Here is a 21,276-nt window from a genome sequence, read left to right as displayed (position 1 = left end):
GCTATGATAGTCATTCTCGATATGTTTAGTACGCTCATGGAAGACTGCATTAGTAGCAATGTGGCAGCCTCGTTGTCGCATAAGAGCAAAGTAGGTTTGGAAAGTGGAATCCGCAATTCCTTGAAGAAATTTGTGAACCAAACTAGCTCATCAGTCGACTTGGACATACTTCGATACTCTGCTTCAGCCGAGCTCTTGGAAACAACCTCCTGCTTCTTGGATTTCCAGGAAATAAGAGAGGTGCCAAGGAACAAGCAAAAACCAGAAGTAGAACGTCGTGTGTCCAAACAAGAAGAATAATCTGCATCAGCAAACATTTGCAGCTGAAGTTCTGTCTTGGAGGAGTAGAAGAGACCTTGACCAATAGAGCCTTTGATATAGTGAAGAACCTGGTAAAGGGCATGTTGATGTGTAACACGTGGTGCCTGAGAGAATTGACTGAGTTTGTTGACTGCAAATGTGATGTCAGGACGTGTAATTTGGAGATACATCAACCTCCCAATAAGACGCCGATAAGAACCAGCATCAACAAAGTCACCACCATGGTCCTTGAAGAGTTTCACATGCGGGTCCATGGGAATATTGCTGGGTTTGCAACCAAGGAGCCCTGTTTCATCAAGGAGATCAAGAGCATACTTACGTTGACAGATGTGGATCCCTTCAGAGGATCTAGCAATCTCCAAGCGCAGAAAATACTTCAAAGGACCCAGATCACGCAGCTTGAAGAATGATTGAAGCTGAGACTTCAGAAGAACAACCTCTGAATCATTATTACTCGCAATGATTATGTCATCAACATATACTAAGACACAGAGGAAGAGAGTATCAGTAATCTTGAGAAAGCAAGTATGATCAGCAAAAGACTGAATGAAACCCAGTTGTAACAAGGTCGAAGAAAACTTCAGAAACCATTGACGTGAGGCCTGCTTGAGACCATAGAGAGATTTCTGCAACTTACAAACCGCATTAGGAGGCAGAACAACATCATTTCTATCTGCATAACCCGGAGGAAGCTGCATGTAAATCTCCTCATTGAGATCACCATTGAGAAAAGCATTGGAGATGTCTAGTTGCGTAAGTGAGAAATTATAAATCGCAGACAAAGCCAAAATCAATTTAACCGATGTGAGCTTAACCACAGGGGAAAAAGTCTCAATGTAATCAATACCTTCTTTTTGAGTATACCCTTTGGCCACCAACCTAGCCTTATACCTCTCGATGGAACCATCAGAATTGAACTTGACATTGAAAACCCATTTACAACCAATGGGGGTCTTGTCAGGAGGTAAGGTACAAATAGTCCACGTCTCAGTGTCTTCAAGGGCATCCACTTCATCATCCATGGCTCCACACCACACCAGAATTTCCTTTGCCTCAGCATAGGATAAGGGTTCTTTTTCTTTATCAATGGAAACCAAGAAGGAGAGATATAGAGGAGAAATTTTGTCATAAGACAAAAATTGAGAGATTTCGTGGATGGTTGAAGACCCCACTGAATGACAGTAGTAGTCTTGAAGATAATCTAAATTTTGTTTCAGTGGTTGAAGACCCCACTGAACCAACAACACTTAGTTTCTGTTTCTTCCTGTGGGATGTTTGAACAGAAGGTTCAGGAACATCAATAATAGGCTCAACAGAAGGTTGATGCTCTACAGAAGCTGAAGATGCAGAAGGATCATCAACAGATAAATTACTATCCACAGGAAGAGTTGGTATCTGATCAGGAAAAAGAGACATTATATCCTGGGAAGAATCAGATCCAAGAAAAGGAAAGAGCTCCTCATGAAATACCACATGTCGAGAGACAATGATAGTATTGGATTCAATATCGAGAAGTTTGTAACCCTTATAGCCATTGGGATAACCGATAAAGGCACAAGCACGAGCTCTGGGATCGAATTTATGTTTGTTCTTGGGAGAGGTGGAAGCATAACAAAGACAACAAAAAGTTTTAAGAGTAGAATAGTCAGGAATTTTTTTGGTTAAGACTTCAAAAAGGAGATTTGTCTTTAATGATAGGAGCTGGAGTGCGATTGATGAGATGAACTGCAGTAAGAATGCAGTCACCCCAATAGGATATGGGAATATTGGATTGGAAAAACAAAGAACGAGCCACATTAAGGATATGTTGGTGTTTTCGTTCTACCACAGAATTTTGTTGTGGTGTTTGAGGACAAGAATGAAATGGCACAATGCCTTTTGATTGGAAATAGGAAGTGAAATTGAATTTTGGAGCATTGTCATACCTAACCCTTTTAATTTTTGTATCAAACTGAGTTTCTACCATAGTGACAAAATTAGGAAAAATTTGTAAGACATCTGATTTATTCCTAAGAAGGTAAACCCAAGTAGCTCTAGAACAGTCATCAACAATGGTGAGGAAATATCTAAAACCATCATGAATAGGAACAGAAAAAGGACCCCAAGTATCAATATGAATTAACTCAAAAGGAGTAGAACTGACATGATTTTTAGAAATAAAAGGAAGATGTTTTTGTTTAGATAGATGACAAACTTAACAATGATAATGAGTATCAATTTTAGAGTTGTCTAAAGATAATATGGACTGCATAGACTGAAGTTTAGACATAGAAGGATGACCTAAACGACTGTGCCAGAGTTCAGGACTTGAAACAGAGGCAGCAACAACTGAAAGAGCAGTACCTGGACTAGAAAGAGACTCGACATCCAGGAAGTAAAGATTTGCGATTTGCCTACCCGTCCCAATCGTTAATCCCCGAGTACGATCCTGAATACCACAAGAAAGTTCATCAAACCAGACACGACAACCCATACTTTTGGTGAAGGCACTAATACTTAAAAGGTTGAATTTGAACTGAGGGATGTATAAGACATCATGAAGAATCAAATTGTTACCCAAGTGAATTGTATCTATCCCAACAATGCTCACAGAAATTCCATTAGGAAGATTCACAACATTATGAATTGGTTTGAATGAAAGGAAGGAAGATTGTTCATGAGAAATATGGTTTGTGGCACCAGAATCGATAACCCAAGCAGAGAGAGCAGGAATATCATTAAGAGACGAACATACATAAGGCCTAGCAATGTCGGTAAAAGAACAAAGGATAGAGGGAGTGAAAGTACCAGACATTGGGCCAATGGTGGAAGAAGGAAGAGCAGAGAAAATTGAGACAGAGTGAACTTCTGGGGTGGGAGTGGAACTAGGAGGTTGAAGCTTACTGGCCAAGAAGGACATCAATTGCTGAATCTGAGTCGCAGACAAATCTCCGGTGACAGTATCAGGATCACTGGAGCCTTCCTCAAGAGCCACATTCGCAACAAGAGGAGAGGGCTTATCAGATCGGATATTTGGCTTGAAACTCGTAGGATAGCCATGTTTCTTCCAACATTTATCCACAACATGACCTGCTTTCCCACAAAAGATACACTGTGGGCGATTGTTTCGCTGATAAGGAGGAGCACTTGCATTCTGAGAAGTAGGAGCCTGAGCAGATTTACTAAATCCCTGGGACTGTGAATGTGACACCTGAAAGGCAGCAATACTGAAATCACTGGTGGCAGCAACCGTGACACTCTTCTGGCTGTCATCTTGGTCCAGGAGGTTGTAAATCTCGGAAAGAGAAGGAAGACTGTTCTTCATCAAAATGCGACTGCGAAGATTATCATAAGAATCATTAAGTCCCATCAAGAAATCTATAACCCGATTAGTTTCCTTTTCTGCAAGAAGATCCTCAACGGTATGAGGTGTAGTTTGAATGTTTGAAAGTTCCTCCCATAAGATCTGAGTTTGAGTGTGATAGGAAGACAAGTCCATGAGATAACTGTATATAATTTTATGACTACCTCAAATATAGGAGGAGCACACAAGAATTGGAAAGGATTAGAGAAATCGGTTATTTCATTGGTTTAACGATCACTATTTCAAGTACGGTATAGTACTGGTTCGACTAAGTCGGTTTGTAAATAAAATTCCGATCTGGAGCTTTTAAGTCGGTTAATTTCAGTTTCGGTTTTGGAAAATAGAATCAAATCGAATCCGGTTTAATGAGTAAATGACGAAACCCTAATTATATATATTTTCACCTCTCTGACTCTCTCTCTCTCTCTCTCTCTCTCTCTCTCTCGTCTTCGACGGCTACACACTTTCTTCTCCACAGCATTTTTTTTAAAAGATTCGTGAACCCTCCTCTTCAAGAATCTCCCTTCGCAAATCTCCATCTCCATCGTCTCAATTCAGGTAATTCCATTCTTCCTCATCTCGCTGGACAAAATTTTTCGGTTCGATTTTAGTGTAGTTTGATTCGAATCTGTATCTGTGACACGATTAGGTCGTTCAAATCATCTGATTATAGACAGAGTTTTTGGAATTGTTTTGATTTTGTTCACGCATCTTTGCGCTTTCATATATGGCTGTATCTATCATCGGTTTCACTATTAAAATTGGTTACTATTTTGGTGTATCAGGTTAACCTTACCAGCTAAAGAAGATGTCTCGTTTTTTCGCTCAGGTTTCCTTCGTTAGACCTTTCGTTTTACTTATCAAAAACATGTCTTTGTTTTGTAAACTCTCTTTTTACTTGCGTCGTTTCTTAATGATTTTTTGTTATGTTCATAGGGTGGAAGTGATAGTGAAGATGAGAGTGATATTGAAGACGAGGTTCCTGAGGTTCAGGATAACGGTGGTGTCGATAGCCGTTACCTTCAAAGTGGCAGTGAGTCTGATGATGATGTTGATACCAAACGTGTGGTTAAGCCTGCTAAAGATAAACGTTTTGAGGAGATGACCAACACCGTTGACCAGATGAAGAATGCTATGAGGATCAATGATTGGGTCAAACTCCAAGATTACTTTGATAAGGTCAACAAACAGCTTGAGAAGGTTATGAGGATTACAGAGGCTGTCAAGCCTCCCACCTTGTATATCAAGTCCCTTGTGATGTTGGAGGATTTCTTGAATGAGGCTTTGGCGAACAAGGAAGCAAAGAAGAAGATGAGCACTACTAACTCCAAGGCTTTGAACTCAATGAAACAGAAATTGAAGAAGAACAACAAGCTGTACGAAGACGATATCAACAAATACCGCGAGTCTCCAGAAGTCGAGGATGAGAAAGAGTCTGAAGATGAGACTGACGTTGATACTGGGGATGACACTGAGGATGATCCTAACGATGACCCTGAGTCTGAACTGGAGGTTGAGGAACCTACTGATAATCTCTCCTGGGAGAAGATGCTGAGCAAAAAAGAGAGGCTTTTGGAGAAGCTGATCAACAAAGATCCAAAAGAAATTACTTGGGACTGGGTCAACAAGAAGTTCAAGGAAATTGTGGCTGCTCGTGGGAAAAAAGGCACTGCTCGATTTGAGCTAGTTGACCAGCTTACACACTTGACAAAGATTGCCAAGACTCCTGCACAGAAGCTTGAAATCTTGTTTAGCGTTATTTCAGCACAGTTTGATGTGAATCCAGGTCTCAGTGGGCACATGCCTATCAATGTCTGGAAGAAATGCGTGCTTAACATGCTCACCATACTGGACATTCTTGTCAAGTACAATAACATTGTTGTGGATGATACAATCGAACCTGATGAGAATGAAACTTCAAAGCCAGCAGATTTTGATGGAAAAATTCGGGTCTGGGGAAACTTGGTTGCATTCTTGGAGAGGATTGACACTGAGTTTTTCAAGAGTTTGCAATGCATTGATCCTTACACCCGTGAGTATGTTGAGAGGCTGAGGGATGAGCCCATGTTCTTGGCCCTTGCTCAGAACATCCAGGACTATTTCGAGCGGATGGGTGATTTAAAAGCTGCTGCGAAGGTAGCCTTAAGACGAGTTGAGTCTATATATTACAAGCCCCAGGAAGTTTATGATGCTATGAGGAAATTGGCTGAGTTGGTGGAAGAAGAAGAAGAAGAAACTGAGGAGGCCGAGGAAAGTGGACCTACTACTTCATTCATTGTTGTTCCGGAGGTTGTTCCTCGTAAGCCTACCTTCCCAGAGAGCAGCCGAGCTATGATGGACGTTCTTGTGTCCCTTATCTACAGAAATGGAGATGAGAGGACCAAAGCGCGTGCAATGCTATGTGATATCAATCACCATGCTTTAATGGACAACTTCGTGACTGCTAGAGACCTGTTGCTGATGAGTCATCTGCAAGACAACGTTCAGCACATGGACATCTCAACACAGATTCTCTTTAACAGGACCATGGCGCAGCTTGGTCTTTGCGCCTTCCGGGTTGGAATGATCACTGAGTCCCATAGCTGCCTCTCTGAGCTGTACTCTGGTCAAAGAGTGAGGGAGTTGCTTGCCCAAGGTGTCTCGCAAAGCCGATACCATGAGAAAACCCCAGAGCAGGTAATTATTTATTTTCTGATTTCGATCTTCTCATACAAATAGAATGTGAAAATAAATTGTTTAGAGCATATAGTTTTCACTGAAACATGATTACAAGCACCGTTGCATTTTGGGGTTGTTCAATCCATTTTCTCCTTTTTAGCTTGGATTCTTGGTCATGTTGTTGTTTCGTTCAGTGTATATATATTTGATATTAAAATTTCTTGGTTTTACCAGGAAAGGATGGAGAGGAGAAGACAAATGCCGTACCATATGCACATTAACCTCGAGCTCCTGGAGGCAGTTCATCTCATCTGTGCCATGCTACTTGAAGTTCCAAACATGGCTGCAAACTCGCACGATGCCAAACGCAGAGTGATTAGCAAGAATTTCCGCCGGCTGCTCGAGATCAGTGAAAGGCAAGCATTCACTGCACCACCTGAGAATGTACGTGACCACGTCATGGCAGCCACCAGAGCTCTGACCAAAGGGAATTTCCAAAAGGCGTTTGAAGTTTTGAACTCTCTTGATGTGTGGAGGCTGCTCAAGAAACGTGACAGCATCCTCGATATGGTGAAAGATAGGATCAAAGAAGAGGCTCTAAGGACTTACCTATTCACATACTCAAGCTCCTATGAGTCCTTAAGTCTTGATCAGCTGGCCAAGATGTTTGACGTTCCTGAGGCACAGGTCCACAGCATTGTGAGCAAGATGATGATTAATGAGGAGCTTCATGCAAGCTGGGACCAGCCAACTCAATGCATTGTCTTCCATGAAGTGCAACACAGCAGATTACAGTCATTGGCTTTCCAGTTAACCGAGAAACTCTCCATTTTGGCAGAAAGTAATGAAAGGGCAATGGAAGCTAGAACCGGTGGAGGTGGCCTGGATCTGACTTCAAGGAGAAGGGACAACAATCAGGACTATGCAGGAGCAGCATCAGGTGGTGGTGGTGGATATTGGCAAGACAAGACAAATTACGGACAAGGAAGACAAGGTAACAGATCTGGGTATGGTGGAGGAAGACAAAATGGTCAGTGGTCGGGGCAGAACCGAGGAGGAGGGTATGCAGGAAGAGTTGGATCAGGAAACAGAGGTATGCAAATGGATGGCTCAAGTCGTATGGTGAGTCTTAACAGAGGTCTTCGTGCTTAAAGAGGATGAGGAGAAATCTGCGGGCAGTGTTGAACCTTAGGCTCTACTTAAAAGACGTTTTGTTATGTTTTTAATTCCTTTTTATCGAATTGTTCTTTCTAAGAGATGCTCATAGCAGGTTCTCTCATTGTGACTCTTTCATTTCTTTTTGATATTGGCAGTTGTTTGAAAAATACTTTTAAGAATGCTTTATTGGAAAGTTTAATAAGTCTTTTTCTGCGTCACTTGTGTTGAAAAGAAGACTCTGGTTTCTCATGCTTGCAGGTTTTGTTTTTGTAGGTTTATTACTCATTGTTTCTCATGCTTGCAGGTTTTGTTTTTGTAAAATTATTACTCTTATTATAAAGAGTCTTATCTTTGTTTGCTTAGTTTTCTTCTTCTCGATACAGTGTATTTGATTAAACTCTCATCCTGAACATCCCTGATGAAATTACTTATCAGAGATTGATGTCGACATAATTTCCTGATATTTTCTGTGTAAGCCTCATTGACAAAGCCTTTAATTCCAGAAAGGAAACATATACAAGATACTACGTGTCTAAACAAAAAACAGCCGACTCATATACACAACAGGTTTGCGACTTCACAATGAATTTCTGGACCACAACTTATTATTGCCAGCTGAGATACCATCTCCAACTCCTGTGAAAAAGTATTTGTCAACTAAGAGTGGTACAGCTTCCCATGATCCTAGACAAATGATTGCTTAAAGAGTTATTATGCTCATTTCTACCATCTAAAGCTTTTGGCGAGCAACTATTAATTGATAATTAGTGGGGTAGCCTCACCAGCATCATTGATTATTGAGCTTGTCAATACTTTCCTCTTCAGTAGTAGTATCGCTTTCCACCGTAGGTTCTTCCAAAGCCTCTGGAATTTCCTTAGAGGCTGGGATGCTTTTCTGAGTCTGCAGACCTGTTGTCCGTGCAAGATCAATCCATTGCTGCAACATTTTCATGAAAAGTTGGGATCAAGTCCAAAGCACTTCCAAAATAAGAGTTCAGGATACTAAGCTTAAATGGGAAAAGGAAAAGAAGAAGTGGAAAAAGAAACCAAGTATACAGGCGTGTAACTCTGACCTGCGTTCCGAAATATGAGTTAAGTGTCCTGACAACAAAAGAAATTGTATTTACAAGTAGAGGCTGAGAAGAAAGTTCATCAGAAAGGCGATGCTCTATTAATCCAGCAATTATCTGCGTATAAAGACACTTTCATGTTAGAGGCATAAATCAAATCATAGTTTCTATCATCAACGCTCTTCCTTAGCTAAGACAAGGAAGTAACCATACATACACCATAACTGTCAAGCAGCATGGATCATTATACCTGGTAACGAAGATTTGCAGATGTTCCCAGAAAACCTCCGTAAACCATTGCCGTCTTCAGAAGAGGAGACCTCTTCGGCTTTTGAGCAACGACCAACTCAGGTTTAATGAGGTTTCGTACCGCATTCAATGCATTTGAAGCTCCCACAGCTGCAAAACTGGAAACAACTCCAACACCAGCAAGCTTCAAGCCACCAACAACAACTGAAGCAATTCTAAGATTCAGGTTCCACTCTCTTCCAGCAAGACTTTTCTGAAATGCATTATCAGGTATGGATCCTAGGAGGCTCCTCAGGGCTTCTATGCTGTCTGGTCCAGCGGTCTCATCAGCATATGAAAGAAAAGACAAAGTTGGTGCAGGAAGCCAAACTGTGAAAAAATCAACGACTGATCCTCTCACTGTATCAGTTATAACATAGTCAATTTCTTCAAAGAAATTCTCTTTCCGCTTCTCATATTGTGCTATTAGTGTGGTTGTTATTGATATAGCCTCTTCGATAGCTAACCTATTCAGGAATTTAGGATCTGCCAACAACCTTTCTCGGAAACCCTGTATCACAAATTCATAGTGAATCATCATTATTGAAATTCCACTTAACTGTTCAGGATATTATCAACTCTAGGAGTAAATATAGGACAAGTAATGTATGAACGATAGACTGGTATGCAAGCTCTGCTATATCTATCTAGAGCACAAAGCATAAATATTCCATGCAAACAAACATCTCAGAAAATAAATATACCTGGAACCGCTGAGTAAGCTCAGAAATAAGAGGATACTGCTCCAAATCGAAGAGATTCTGCAGAACCTCAGGTGACACCAGACCAAGGTCTAATCCATTTTGAATATCCTGGAAAGCATGGAATAGATTCCATCATTCTAAACTTATGATATACAAGCTTGATTCATATTCGAAACAGAGAAAATATTGTGGAATGGATTGAACTGCTTAATAAAGGAATTGATAAGAGAGTTTCAGAGACAAGGGGTGCAGTTCGTCAATATAGTGAAAGCAAACCATATGAATCTTACCGGTGGAAGGGCATCTCGCCTTCTGCCAGCTGCATTCATTACTCGAGCGATCTCTGCTCGGTCAAAGCAGTTTCTACTGCAGGGTCTTGCTGCAGAATACCACAAGAAATCAGCAACTGGAGTTTCACCCTCTCTTCGCAAGTACTGTCTTTCAGGATCAAGTAATACAACAACTTGGTTCTTCTTTGGAAATTTCCTTGAGATCCTGGCTGGCAAACCTGTTCCCCTTGAACCATACTCAACATGACTTGCCCCTGTCACCACTAACAGTAGACCAGTACCCCCTCCATCTGCTACTGCTTGTAAAATAACTTGTGACATTGTATGGTCTTCAACAACTCTTGTCTGTGCCGACAAATAAGAGCTTGGTCCAAACGGAATAATCTGCATTGGGAGGCTCATATCGAATGTAGATCTACGTGAGAATGAGGAAAATCCTGAGATAAACCCAGAACCAGCAGGGGGAGTGTATAATTTACGCTCAGCCTTTGAAAGACCACGGATACCCTCTGCTTGGACAGTTCTTAAAACCTACATCAGATTAAGCAGAGTTTTGTCAACTCTTATCAGAGTCACAAATAAAAGCAAAATTTGTCAAAAGCTCACTCTCTTAACATGTCCATATTGAGTTGAAATGATCAAAATCAAATTCATGCCACTTACACCATGAAGATTGTAATTAGTCCCACAAACATCAATCAGAGAGAATCCAAGAGTTGGTTCAAAACTACCATCTAATACTACTCTAGAACCAACTAAGAACAATAAAAATGAAGCAGCATAATCAAAAGGATTTGAAAATAAGCCCTGAACTACAACGATCATCGAAAGATTCCAAACCAAACCAAACAGTTAACTACATGTCTACATCCAAATACAATTAAGACTCTACCTTAAGAGGAGTCCCGCAAGCAATTAGTTTAACAGAGTTATCGCGACAGTAACTTAAAAGAGGCTCATACTCTTGCCACCGTTGAGGCGGCCAATGTGTCACGTAAGACTTCAATGTCTCTCCGTCCATCCTGCCACCAAAACAATACTCACGATCACGAAAATTACATTACACTGCAATCTCTAGCTTACAGTAAGAATATGTAGGTGTAGACAAACCTCTTATCCATGTACTGATTAAGCTGGTCCTGCAAATCAAGAGGGAACGCTTCTAGTGCCACAGAGATTTGACGCTCGCTTTCAACACATCTCTTCTTCAAGTTTCTAACTATTTCGAGTTCAAGCTCCTTATCGTCTTTAGTAGGCACCTGCTCCGCCTCGCCGAGGTACACAACTCTCGCGTTCATCAGCTTCTCCCACACTTTCTTCTTATCTTTTCCCATAGCCATCGGCTCACCAATCGCCGTCGCGTCATAGATTCTCGAGGTTATAGTCTCTTCCTTATTCACAGACGCAGGCGGCGGCGGCGATGGAGGAGGAGCTGGTGATTCCGCAGGCGAAGAAGTCACAGTAGCGGAAGAACTCTCCTCGGAGGCTAAAGAGACAGACGGCTTGAGAATCAAGGAAGCAGCGGAAGCGAGAAGCGGCGTGAGAAGAACAGCGCGGCGAGAGAAGGCGGCTCGGGATGGAAGAAGATCGGAATCGGAAAGAGCAACGACGGATACAGAATTGTTCTTCTCATTAGCGAGGTTGATCGGAAAATGAAAGCCATGGAAACGGCGACGGCGAGGAAGAGAGGAGGAAGAGGAGCAAGGGCAGTGAAATAATAATGGTTGAGAAACGAAGAGATCATTTGTAGCTGTGAGTTTCATTCTCAGGGAAGAGCAGAGCAGAGAGAGCTCCGTTTTGTACACGTCAGCTTACTACTTTACACACATTGCTATGGCAGCGATACGAATGAGGGAGGAATTTTAATTCAGTTTTCATCTGAATTTTTGATTTTATATCATCGGGGAAGATAAGATAAGCCACGTCATTCTGTAAGTAGTTCGCAATTATTTTTTTTCCCTGGTGCAGAAAATTTCATACTTCTTTCGGGGGTCTTCTGACAAAAACCCGATAAGCAAAAAACATGATGTTTACGTCCCACTGATCAAAGATCAAACACAAGACTCTTTGCAACTAAACAGATTACAATCTCAATCAAAGAAACTTAGGAGAAGAAAACATGGGGGTAAGAAGATGAATAGTACAGTCTCGGGATGATAAAGAAACCATCATATCACTGGATGTTGATATCGTGGAACGATGGCAAGACCGCAACCAGAGGATCACCATAACCTACGGAGTCTGTTTGCATATGAAGAAGCAGCATGAGTTTATATCAGTTTTCTTATATGATTTCTGAAGTTCATATTAACTCAAAATGTTTACCTCCGTCATCTGAAAGAAGCTTGAGGACTTCCCCAGCTACATCCGACTGTTCCACAATTAGCAAAGATCAATGAGTCTTGATTTGATAGTTTCAAAGAAGATATGGATATATTAGCAGCTTAAGCTATTACCGTCACTGGAAGTTCTGTTCCCAACTGATGTAAGTATCCAATAACTTGCCCTTCCTTTATTTCATCACCCTGAGGAATTTTTTTTCGCTTAGGATGTGAATAATCTTGAATCTTATCTTTGTTTTCATTTTAAGAGAAGAAAAAGAGTTTCATAGAGTTATTTACCTCTTTGCAGCTAGGAGATAGTTTCTTTCCTTTTACAGTTCTGCTTCTGTGAAACTCGCCAACCTTTTAGATAAGAGAAGAAGAAAGAAGATCAAATTAAACAAGAAGGAATGCGAGAAAGGGATATGGAAACCAATCACTTAATTAGGTGATGGATCTCATACTGAGGGAGATTTGACTAGAACATAATTATTTGATCCAGATGCCTCCAAAGCTGCCAACTTTGCTGGTTTCCCATATGATGTATTTATAAATGGAGATACTTTTTCAGAAGGTTTTGCTTTAGATGGGCTAGGAATAGAGGAAACCGATTGATTCATGGGCTCAGAAGGAATCGGAGGTGCTACGGTTGGAGATATATCCTCCACAGGAATGGGGTTTGTGGCCGCTTCAATCTTCCGTTTTAGGTTCATCTCGAAATCTCCAACCTGTAGTGAAAGAAAGCATCAGAAATTGTAATTGTTGGAATATACGTTGAAGAATCAGCCTCAACTTAAATAAGTGACATTATCTCCATTGTTGGTTGTAATAACATGCACTTGTCTTCGTCATAGCGTTAAAGAAAAGTTTACAAAAACAGTGAAGTTTAAAAGTTAACGCCAGAGTAACTTGCCTTAAGTTTCAGGACAGCAACCTCAGTCTCATCACACATCTCGTGAACCAGTGCCTGCAACATTGAAGAAAGAAAAAACATACAATTCATCAAACAATAGATAAAGAAAGGCACAGACTTCATTCTGAAAAATTATAAGAGTAGATTGCCTGAAGTTATGCATCCATAATCCTGACGATCGTCAAACATCACCTACCAAACTTATAAGCTAAAGTACCTAATACTCTATCTAAACCCAAAGAAGGCAAAAGAAGAAACCTCCACTTCTTTCGGGAAAGTTGTCCGTCGAACAGATTTCTTCCCGTTTGACACAGTCGCATCAGATGAATCTGCAAAACCAGAAATGAGCAAAAGTCAAGGAAAGAAAAGAATTTGTTCCAATATTCACATCACTGCATTTCCTAGTTCCAAGACAGTTGAAAAAGATGAAGAATTACAGCTAGCCTTAGGTAATTGATTACCCAATTCCTCTAAGAGCAAAAGAGACTAGTAGCATTGTTAGCTAAGTGATGAGGCAAATTACTACAATCCTAACAGTCAAAAAGGCATCAACCAGCAATAACAAACATGAAGAAGAATTGTGGAAGATAAACTCACCATCGCTTTTGGTTGTTGTCGAAGTTTTAGAGGCCTTTGCACGTAACACAAGCGTGTAATTGCTGCTCCTGTTGGATAATCTCCACCGTGGTACACAAGAAGTACCAGAAGCAGACCAATTTCCAGAAAGCAAGTGAAGCTCACTCTGTGACCCTAAAGTCTCTGCAAAATGGAGCGAGAAAATTCCCACTTGAGACTAAAATCCAAAGGAACCATCCCGACGCTAGACGAATAAATGCGTCTTTGATACAAAATTAGACATTCAAGATCCCAAAATCGAAACCTAATTCAGTCACAAAGAGATCGGATCTATCAAAACATGAAAACCTCAAACAGTAAACCTTAAGAACGGATAATATACACTCTAAGAAGCAACAACGTCACTAACTGATAGCTCGAATCTATGCATTTCTACTCATACTCCTCTGTTTCTAATTTTACTCTCAAGGAGCGAAGGAAAGCCGAAGAGACACTCACGATGAAGAGATCCGAGAGCTGCAGAAGACGCCATTGGAAGAAGAAAAGCGTGAGCTTAGAGAAAGGAGAAGAAGGTTTTTTGGGTTGGTTGAATTAACGCCAAAAATAGAAAACTGGGTTAGTTGAGCTAAGAAGATGACGGTTGGGCAACTTTAATTATTTTGAGCGGCCTTCTTCTTTGGTTACTCCGTCCGCCGCATCTATTCTACAGTACGGTCAGTCGCTATTCTTGCTAACGTGCGCCAGGATAAAAGCGTACTCTAATGGTGAATATGTGGTCAAAGTGTAAATTATTAACAAAAGCTTTCTTTCTTATGTGCTTTTCATCTTTTTTTAACAGTCTTTTTGCAAATGTCAATACTCTTGAGCTATATCTTCTACGGACTTACTTGACATGGAATCAAATAGCAAACAGTACTGATTAGTAAAAACAATGGAAGGACCTCTCAGTATAAAACCAAACCTGAATCTTTGACAATTCAATTCATTCATTTGTAGCAAATGAATTTAAACTGCTACCATATAACAACACTTTTTGACACAAGAAGAGTCATCTCATCATTCATTACTGATTCCTGATATATTAAGATACCGAAAAAAATACCAAAATTCTGTTCTTTTCCCTAAAAATGTCTTTTTACTCTTCTTGTTTCAAGCATGCTTCAGGTAGTCTAAAGCTTAGACAAAACATCGCCTGCAATGTACAAAAATATCCAAGCTCAGGAACTAAAGACGATGTTTTGACAATATACCAAAATTCATTCAAGAAAAAAGATTAACAGATGAGTGGGATCTTACCTTGTTTGGAGCTACATCTCTGACCTTGTGGAAGACTGGATCTTCTATATGGAACTTCAAAGCAGTTTCAGCTTCCTTCAAAATGTCACACAAGCCGTATTTCAGATTTCAGATCTTTGGTATCAAGATATGATAGTAGTGAAGAAAACAAAACTAGAAGGGGCAAGCAGGAGGGAGTTGTTGATACTTACTGCAATTATAGACTCTGTTGTTTCGGTTGCACGAATAAAGCAATAGCAGTGAATTAAAGGAAGAGGTCCTTTCCAATACCTCCTTTGAATAACATTACTAAAAGAATCTGCAAATACAATTACAGAGCTTATATGCATTAGTAATATGAAAAGAACAAATCATGAGTTCCTTTATTACTTCTAAGTAGAATTGAAGAAGAAATCACACATATAAGCCTGATGCATCTCCTATTTATATTGATCCTGGTCCTAATAAACTTGCTAATGGGGTATGTAGTTGATGAAACTCTCTTTTCGCATAAAATAAACAGCATCATAATTTAAATCATGAACCAGTATACTGAATCAAGATCATTATTTTGTGAGCTGCAATTTCTTACGTAAAAGTCAGTCTAGTCCCAAATTTAACCAAAAGAATCTAGAATCATTGATAACGTACCTATAAACTGCAAGGCAGAAGCTGGAAGGTTCATGATTACATGATCGATATGTTCCCATGGCTTTGCAATTGGAAGCAATGTTTGTCTCAACCTCTTATTTGCGTGTCCTTCTATACTTTTGCAGTCTTTTCCTACCCCATTTTCTGCACTCAATTATATACTTGTGAATTGTGATGATCCCCAAGGCAATATTTACTAATAGAATGTCTTAGAGAGACATTTCTTACCTGTCTCTATAATACCAGATGGCTTCTTGATTGCCCCACGAGCCTCATTTATGCTTGCATTGAATTCATGTATCTCCTCTCCACTAATTCCAGCATTTTTATCTTCAAGATTAGTGTCAGCTATGGTATAGCACAGTGAAGAGAAACCTACTGTTAAAAGTTATTCGTTATGCCAACTATAGTGCAAACAAAAAACATAGTTTAAATCAAAAGAAATACCTCCTTGACTCACGACTGCTTCCTTTGTTTTATCATCAGCCACTGATTGCAGATTACCCTCACAAGTTGACACCGTCATCAACTGAGAGAAAAATTTACGAGCATCCATATTGTGCACACAAATCAAATCATCAACCTTATTGAACTTTGCATTGATCTTCAAGTACCGAACACTGTCTGGATTTAAATCATTTGCATAAACGAAGCATCCTTTCTGTGCAGCTGGAATAGCAAAAGGCCCAATACCAGCAAACATATCACACACGGTTTCTCCAGGTTTAAACAAAGATGAAAGCCGCATGTGCTCATGCTCCAATCTAGAATTCCAATATACCAAGCCATAGTCCAGCTTAAATCTTGCCCCATATTGTTTCACTTCTGTTTCCATGTCATTTTCCCCAGCTAGCACTTCAAACTTAGGAACTCGAAACTCATTACTGATAGTCCCAACTTTATTCACAATTGTCTTGATTCTTGGATAATTTTTCTACAAATATAGAAGACCACCAGAAGGTTAGATGCATTAGCTGTAATGACACGAGATGCAATTATTATAAATAAATAAAATGCTATCATGAAAAGAACATCAAAAACTTACATCATAGATAACCTTTGCAATAACATCTTTGAATGGAAGGAGCTCATCATGTAGATTTAAGTGGGCAATATGACCTGCACGTAGTAAGCAAAGAGATGTTGGTTCTCTTGAGAGAGGACTCATAATACTTGAAAACTTAGCAAGAAAATGTACCCATCAGCCTTTAGGTTGCAGACTAGATAAAAATAAGTTATAGCACATGCACACAAATTGCTAGATCATGCAAACAGAGTTCTTTCAATCTAGATTGTTAACTTAAAAAAGCAAACAGAAATTTAGTACTTAACTATTGTTTCAAAAGATGAAGGTATATCCACTCCATCTGGCAGAATCTGCTTCAATATGTGATCTGCGAGAAAAGAACAATATCAGAAGGTTTCATATCACTTAAACAGGATAAGGACTTAACAAAACAAGAATCAAGGCTAATAGAAACCAAAAAACAGTTAGACCATTTACGAATTTCCTCACATCCTTAGCAATAACCAGTAAAATGGGGCAAACGCCAGGGTATCACAATCCAATTGGCGACGAAAACGAACCAACAATAGTTACAAGGAACTGGTAACAAACTTTCTCGTACATATGTACAAAAAGCTCATAAAAGATAGCATGCAGGAAAACTAGCTCTTCTAAAAGTCCTGTCAATTCCAAAATAGAAACGGTAATGGAAAGAAGCTTCCTAATGAATTTGTAGTCTTACCTGCACTCCAATAGGAATACCCAAGAGAGACCGAATGAGGAACAACTTCAACTTCACTTAGTTTCTTAATCTGGTTAAGTTTATCCTCCGGTATCTCCGACAGATCTGTCCTATAACAAAGAAAAACTTGGTTAATACGAATAATCCCACTATTTCCTAGACACATTCCGCAGATAAAGAATGAACTCTTACCAGCACTTTTAACGTTTTCGGACAATATCACCAAACGAGTCTTCTCACAGGTAGGATCTTCAGTGATGGGCTTAATTCGTGGCATGTTGAGCATGTACCTACAAGTTTATCAAACCAAGTAACTTCCTTTTCATCAATAAGAACACAAACCACACTAAAAAAAAGGCAATGCAATACACATCAGCTCCTACATATGGCTGCTTACTCTACTTTCTCATTGAACTTATTATTCTTGGGAATTGAAGTTTTGGAGATCCTTAAATCAATAATTTGAGTTATTAGAGTAGAAACGTACCCATTGAGAATGCGAGTTGCACTTTTACAGAGTTCACGGGGAATTCTAAGAGCCCACAGCTTGAGATCGACATCGAACTTGCTTTCATCAAACATGGTGCTTACGGTGTCGTTTTAATATGTTCAAGTATCCAAAAGACAAGAAGAGAAAAGTAGAAACAACCGAGTGAAGAAATCGGCGGAAGAAGAAGAACGAACCACCAGATGACCAGACCCGTGGCGTCCGTCAGTGAAGCCGTCAAGGTTTAGTCGTGCGCTCTCGGTATGTTAGGGTTTGATTTAAAATGAAATAAAATAAAAATTGATCTAAAAAAAAAAAGGCAAAAAGAGGAATCGAACCGGCGACTTTGAGGTTTTGGGCCGGCTCAACCTTATGGTCAGACTCAGGCCCTAAAATATCTAATCTCCACGAGCTCTGATTCAGAACTACACAAGTCTTGATTTTTTGGTTCACACTTGCGGATCGGAAACCTCACGGCCAGATCAGCCGCATCTAACCTCACGCGCCACCGCAATGTCAACTCCACCGACGCTACCTGTCACAAATCAGCAAGCTGTTCAATCTCAGCCACCAATCAACACACCTGCCTTCCGTACTTTCTTCTCACGCCTCTCCACCTCGATCCGTGATGGCTTGTCACAACGTCGTCCATGGACGGAGCTCGTCGATCGGAGTTCCATGGCTCGTCCTGAATCTCTCACCGATGCCTTGTCCCGGATCAGGAAAAATCTCGCCTACTTCAAGGTTAACTACGTCGCCATCGTCTCCCTCGTGCTCGCCTTTTCGCTTTTCTCTCATCCTCTCTCCCTTCTCGTCCTCCTCGGTCTACTAAGCGCGTGGATGTTCCTTTACCTATTCCGGCCATCAGATCAGCCATTGGTTGTCTTCGGTCGCACTTTCTCTGATCGAGAGACTTTGCTTGCTCTTGTGCTGTCTACGATCGTCGTCGTGTTTATGACGAGCGTTGGATCTCTATTAACCTCTGCGCTTATGGTTGGTGTTGCGATTGTTTGCGTACACGGTGCGTTTGTGGTTCCGGATGATCTATTCTTGGACGATCAAGAGCCTGCCAATGCTGGATTACTCTCCTTCCTTGGAGGTTCTGCTACCTCAGCTGCTGCAGCTGTCTCGGGGAGAGTGTAAGAGCTGGATTCGATTCAGATCTCGTCAACAAACCAACCTGGAGTTGAGATGAGTATTCGTGCCTTTTAATTACAGTTGTGATTGGTAACTCGGTACTGATTTTAGGGATTTGGTGTTGTTGATTTGAATGTAGATTCGTAACGAAGCTCTACAGGTTTAGAACTACGAATTTTTGGTTGCAATATCTGCTTCTTCTTGTGTTGTTTTCCTCTTATGTTCAGATGTAGAAAACTCAAAGTTGATCTTTCTCTATCGTTCTCGTATTGTGGGATTCACTGTTTAAATTTCATCTCCTTTCAATCAGTTTTGTTCTCTTGTTAAATTGATCAGTAGCAGTGACTTTCAAAGCATTGTTAACCAAAATGTTCTATTTGCATTCAGAGTTCCTTAGCAGTTTAATGGAGATTAAGTGACAGAATAGTTTGATCTGGAAGCACTTAGCTAAAAAACTTAGTAGTTTCAAAATGCGATAGAGTAACAAATAGGTGATTTATATAGAGTACTAACTAGAGTGTCTATGTGTGGTGCATGTTCCTTGTTTAAATGATCCATTTCACTGTGGCTAGTAGAGGATAGTAGCCAGTCACTCAGAGAACAGCGCTTTGGGGTAGGACTGGTGAAATTCCTTTAACAGTTGTTCCGTCATCTTCTTATTTGAGATTTGTGCTATTTTCAGTGTCAATCCCCATGGAATCTTTTGCGTTTGTTAGTTTAGTGTTCATAGCTGTTACATTGATCGTATAGTGGCTTTCTTCTCTAACTGCAGTTATCTCCTATTTTTGCTCACTTGTTTTGTGATTTGAAGTGAGAATCTTTCATGCTTTATGGATGGAAGAAATGTGATTTTCTTGCTTTCCCTTTTTTAAAGCTTTATCAGATGGCCAAAATTAGCTATCTAGGTTAGATCCAGCTATGTATGTAGATTATATGGTGGGCAAGTCGGATTCAGGATATATATCGTATGTTGGCATTGTTGTTTGCGACCAAAAGAAAGGTTAAGAATATGGAAACGAAATTTGTCTACCAAACTAGAATCAGTCTGCAGTTTGCTCATAGTCCCACTTTTGGAAATTTAGCACTTACCACTGTTAAAGAGATTTGGTGAAGACAAGGGTAGGGTGTTATTAGTTGGTTTATTGTTCACAAAATTAGGATAAGCTTTGGGGTTCGATGTTATTGGTTTGTGTTTAGTTCACTTCGAAAGATTGTTTGAACTTTATTTTGGTGATTGAAAATTGGGTAATCTGGTATAGTATTGGCCTTCAATTCCCGGGTCTAAGAAGATTTCAAGGAGAACCAACTTTAATCTAATTTCTTTAGCTACAGCTTTATCAGCTTGATAAAACTTCCCTTCAAAAATCATCTTGTTCCGATTCCTCCAAACTTTATGCAAAAATTATGTGAGAAACAATTCTTGGTGATAGCATTTACAATATATGACATCATTTGAGTTTAAGGTAAGAATCTCCCAAATTTTATTCTTGCAACCATAATAGAAGACAAAAGAAATGCATGTTTTCAAAAGAAATGCTCATATTTGGTAAGAGTTTTTTTTTAATTTAATAAGCTTCATATATCTAAACGAGTTAGATCCAGCGGTACGCGTGTAACCAACCAATCAGCAACTAGCATAAGTAAAAAAGAGTAAAGATAGTTCAACGTCAACAATAGCATAATAACCTCGTACGGCAGACACCCTTCTCCTCTTTTCATTTTTAATTGTAAAACGGGAAAAAGTTTCACTTTCAAGTTTCACTTTCAAGTTTCAAAGTCGTGTGTCTCCTTCTTCTTGAACTAAAACTACCTTTACTAGTTCCCAATTTAGAGGGGCACTATAGTCATTAAGTATAGGCTTCACTATTGTGAATTTGTGAGTGATCCATGGCTTGTAGGTCCCAGCAAAATATAGCCGTTAGGAGAAGAAGTGAAGGAGCGGTTCATTGTCCGTGTCCATAAGGGCAGCTCCGGCGCACTAAACGAAGCTGGTCTGCAAAACGAAAAACAAAAAAGAATTTTAAAATAATGTATGTTGTCTGCTTTATTCTTGTACTTTATTCAGTTCAGACGAACTCTACTTTGATCTCTTTCTTTTAGATTTGGAATAAAATTAAATAATGTTGACCTCACATACAAACTACAAAGATAACATAGTTCTTTTTTTTAATCTAAGAAATCGCAAAAGTTACAAAATAACCGAGTAAATTTGAATGTAACTATTATATTACTGGTTCAAATTTGAATCATGATAAAAATACTCTTTGACAAAATCAAAAAAATTGTTTTTTCTAATAATTTTTAATCTTTGTCACTTGTCAGAAACTTCAGAACCA

The 21,276-nt window shown here is 39.8% G+C and overlaps 5 protein-coding genes across 9 annotated transcripts; 2 read left to right on the top strand and 3 right to left on the bottom strand.

The window, feature by feature from the left end:
* The first annotated feature begins 3,864 nt into the window (after positions 1–3,864).
* LOC104791910 (eukaryotic translation initiation factor 3 subunit C) lies at positions 3,865–7,698 on the top strand. Its single transcript, XM_087454190.1, has 4 exons — positions 3,865–4,222; positions 4,450–4,493; positions 4,601–6,340; positions 6,557–7,698. Exons 2-4 carry the CDS (start codon positions 4,473–4,475, stop codon positions 7,472–7,474), a joined length of 2,679 nt encoding a protein of 892 aa, XP_087310316.1. The 5' UTR covers positions 3,865–4,222; positions 4,450–4,472; the 3' UTR covers positions 7,475–7,698.
* A 245-nt stretch (positions 7,699–7,943) lies between these two features.
* Positions 7,944–11,734, bottom strand: LOC104791906 (protein RETICULATA-RELATED 6, chloroplastic). 3 transcript variants are annotated; one of them, XM_010517914.3, is made up of 8 exons: positions 10,943–11,734; positions 10,725–10,854; positions 9,833–10,363; positions 9,543–9,650; positions 8,801–9,349; positions 8,554–8,667; positions 8,263–8,417; positions 7,944–8,164 (listed from the first exon to the last, which is right to left on the bottom strand). In XM_010517914.3, exons 1-7 carry the CDS (start codon positions 11,593–11,595, stop codon positions 8,268–8,270), a joined length of 2,235 nt encoding a protein of 744 aa, XP_010516216.2. In that variant the 5' UTR covers positions 11,596–11,734; the 3' UTR covers positions 7,944–8,164; positions 8,263–8,267. The 3 variants fall into 3 exon arrangements, with proteins under 3 accessions (XP_010516216.2, XP_010516217.2, XP_087310317.1); XM_010517915.3 differs by having other exon boundaries at positions 7,944–8,116; positions 10,943–11,689; XM_087454191.1 differs by having other exon boundaries at positions 7,944–8,417; positions 10,943–11,689.
* LOC104791905 (uncharacterized) lies at positions 11,682–14,432 on the bottom strand. The gene is made up of 9 exons (XM_010517912.3): positions 14,141–14,432; positions 13,664–13,825; positions 13,325–13,395; positions 13,067–13,120; positions 12,618–12,881; positions 12,454–12,516; positions 12,289–12,357; positions 12,158–12,203; positions 11,682–12,073 (listed from the first exon to the last, which is right to left on the bottom strand). The coding sequence occupies exons 1-9, from the start codon at positions 14,172–14,174 to the stop codon at positions 12,006–12,008; spliced, it is 831 nt and encodes a 276-aa protein (XP_010516214.1). The 5' UTR covers positions 14,175–14,432; the 3' UTR covers positions 11,682–12,005.
* A 129-nt stretch (positions 14,433–14,561) lies between these two features.
* Positions 14,562–17,940, bottom strand: LOC104791903 (tRNA (guanine(37)-N(1))-methyltransferase 1). 3 transcript variants are annotated; one of them, XM_087454187.1, is made up of 11 exons: positions 17,804–17,940; positions 17,509–17,606; positions 17,317–17,421; positions 16,902–16,962; positions 16,614–16,689; positions 16,016–16,502; positions 15,797–15,946; positions 15,569–15,712; positions 15,130–15,236; positions 14,939–15,013; positions 14,562–14,834 (listed from the first exon to the last, which is right to left on the bottom strand). In XM_087454187.1, exons 1-11 carry the CDS (start codon positions 17,896–17,898, stop codon positions 14,778–14,780), a joined length of 1,455 nt encoding a protein of 484 aa, XP_087310313.1. In that variant the 5' UTR covers positions 17,899–17,940; the 3' UTR covers positions 14,562–14,777. The 3 variants fall into 3 exon arrangements, with proteins under 3 accessions (XP_087310313.1, XP_087310314.1, XP_087310315.1); XM_087454188.1 differs by having other exon boundaries at positions 15,797–15,943; XM_087454189.1 differs by having other exon boundaries at positions 15,797–15,916.
* A 376-nt stretch (positions 17,941–18,316) lies between these two features.
* On the top strand, positions 18,317–19,249 carry LOC104791904 (PRA1 family protein B1). Its single transcript, XM_010517911.3, has one exon. It carries the CDS (start codon positions 18,317–18,319, stop codon positions 18,944–18,946), a length of 630 nt encoding a protein of 209 aa, XP_010516213.1. The 3' UTR covers positions 18,947–19,249.
* Positions 19,250–21,276: the final 2,027 nt, after the last annotated feature.

This window comes from Camelina sativa, chromosome 6 (assembly GCF_030686135.1).
Source record: "Camelina sativa cultivar CO46 ecotype springtype chromosome 6, ASM3068613v1".
Lineage (NCBI taxonomy): Eukaryota > Viridiplantae > Streptophyta > Magnoliopsida > Brassicales > Brassicaceae > Camelina > Camelina sativa.
Note: the sequence above shows the minus strand (reverse complement) of the source record. Positions and strands in the feature narration are given on the sequence as shown.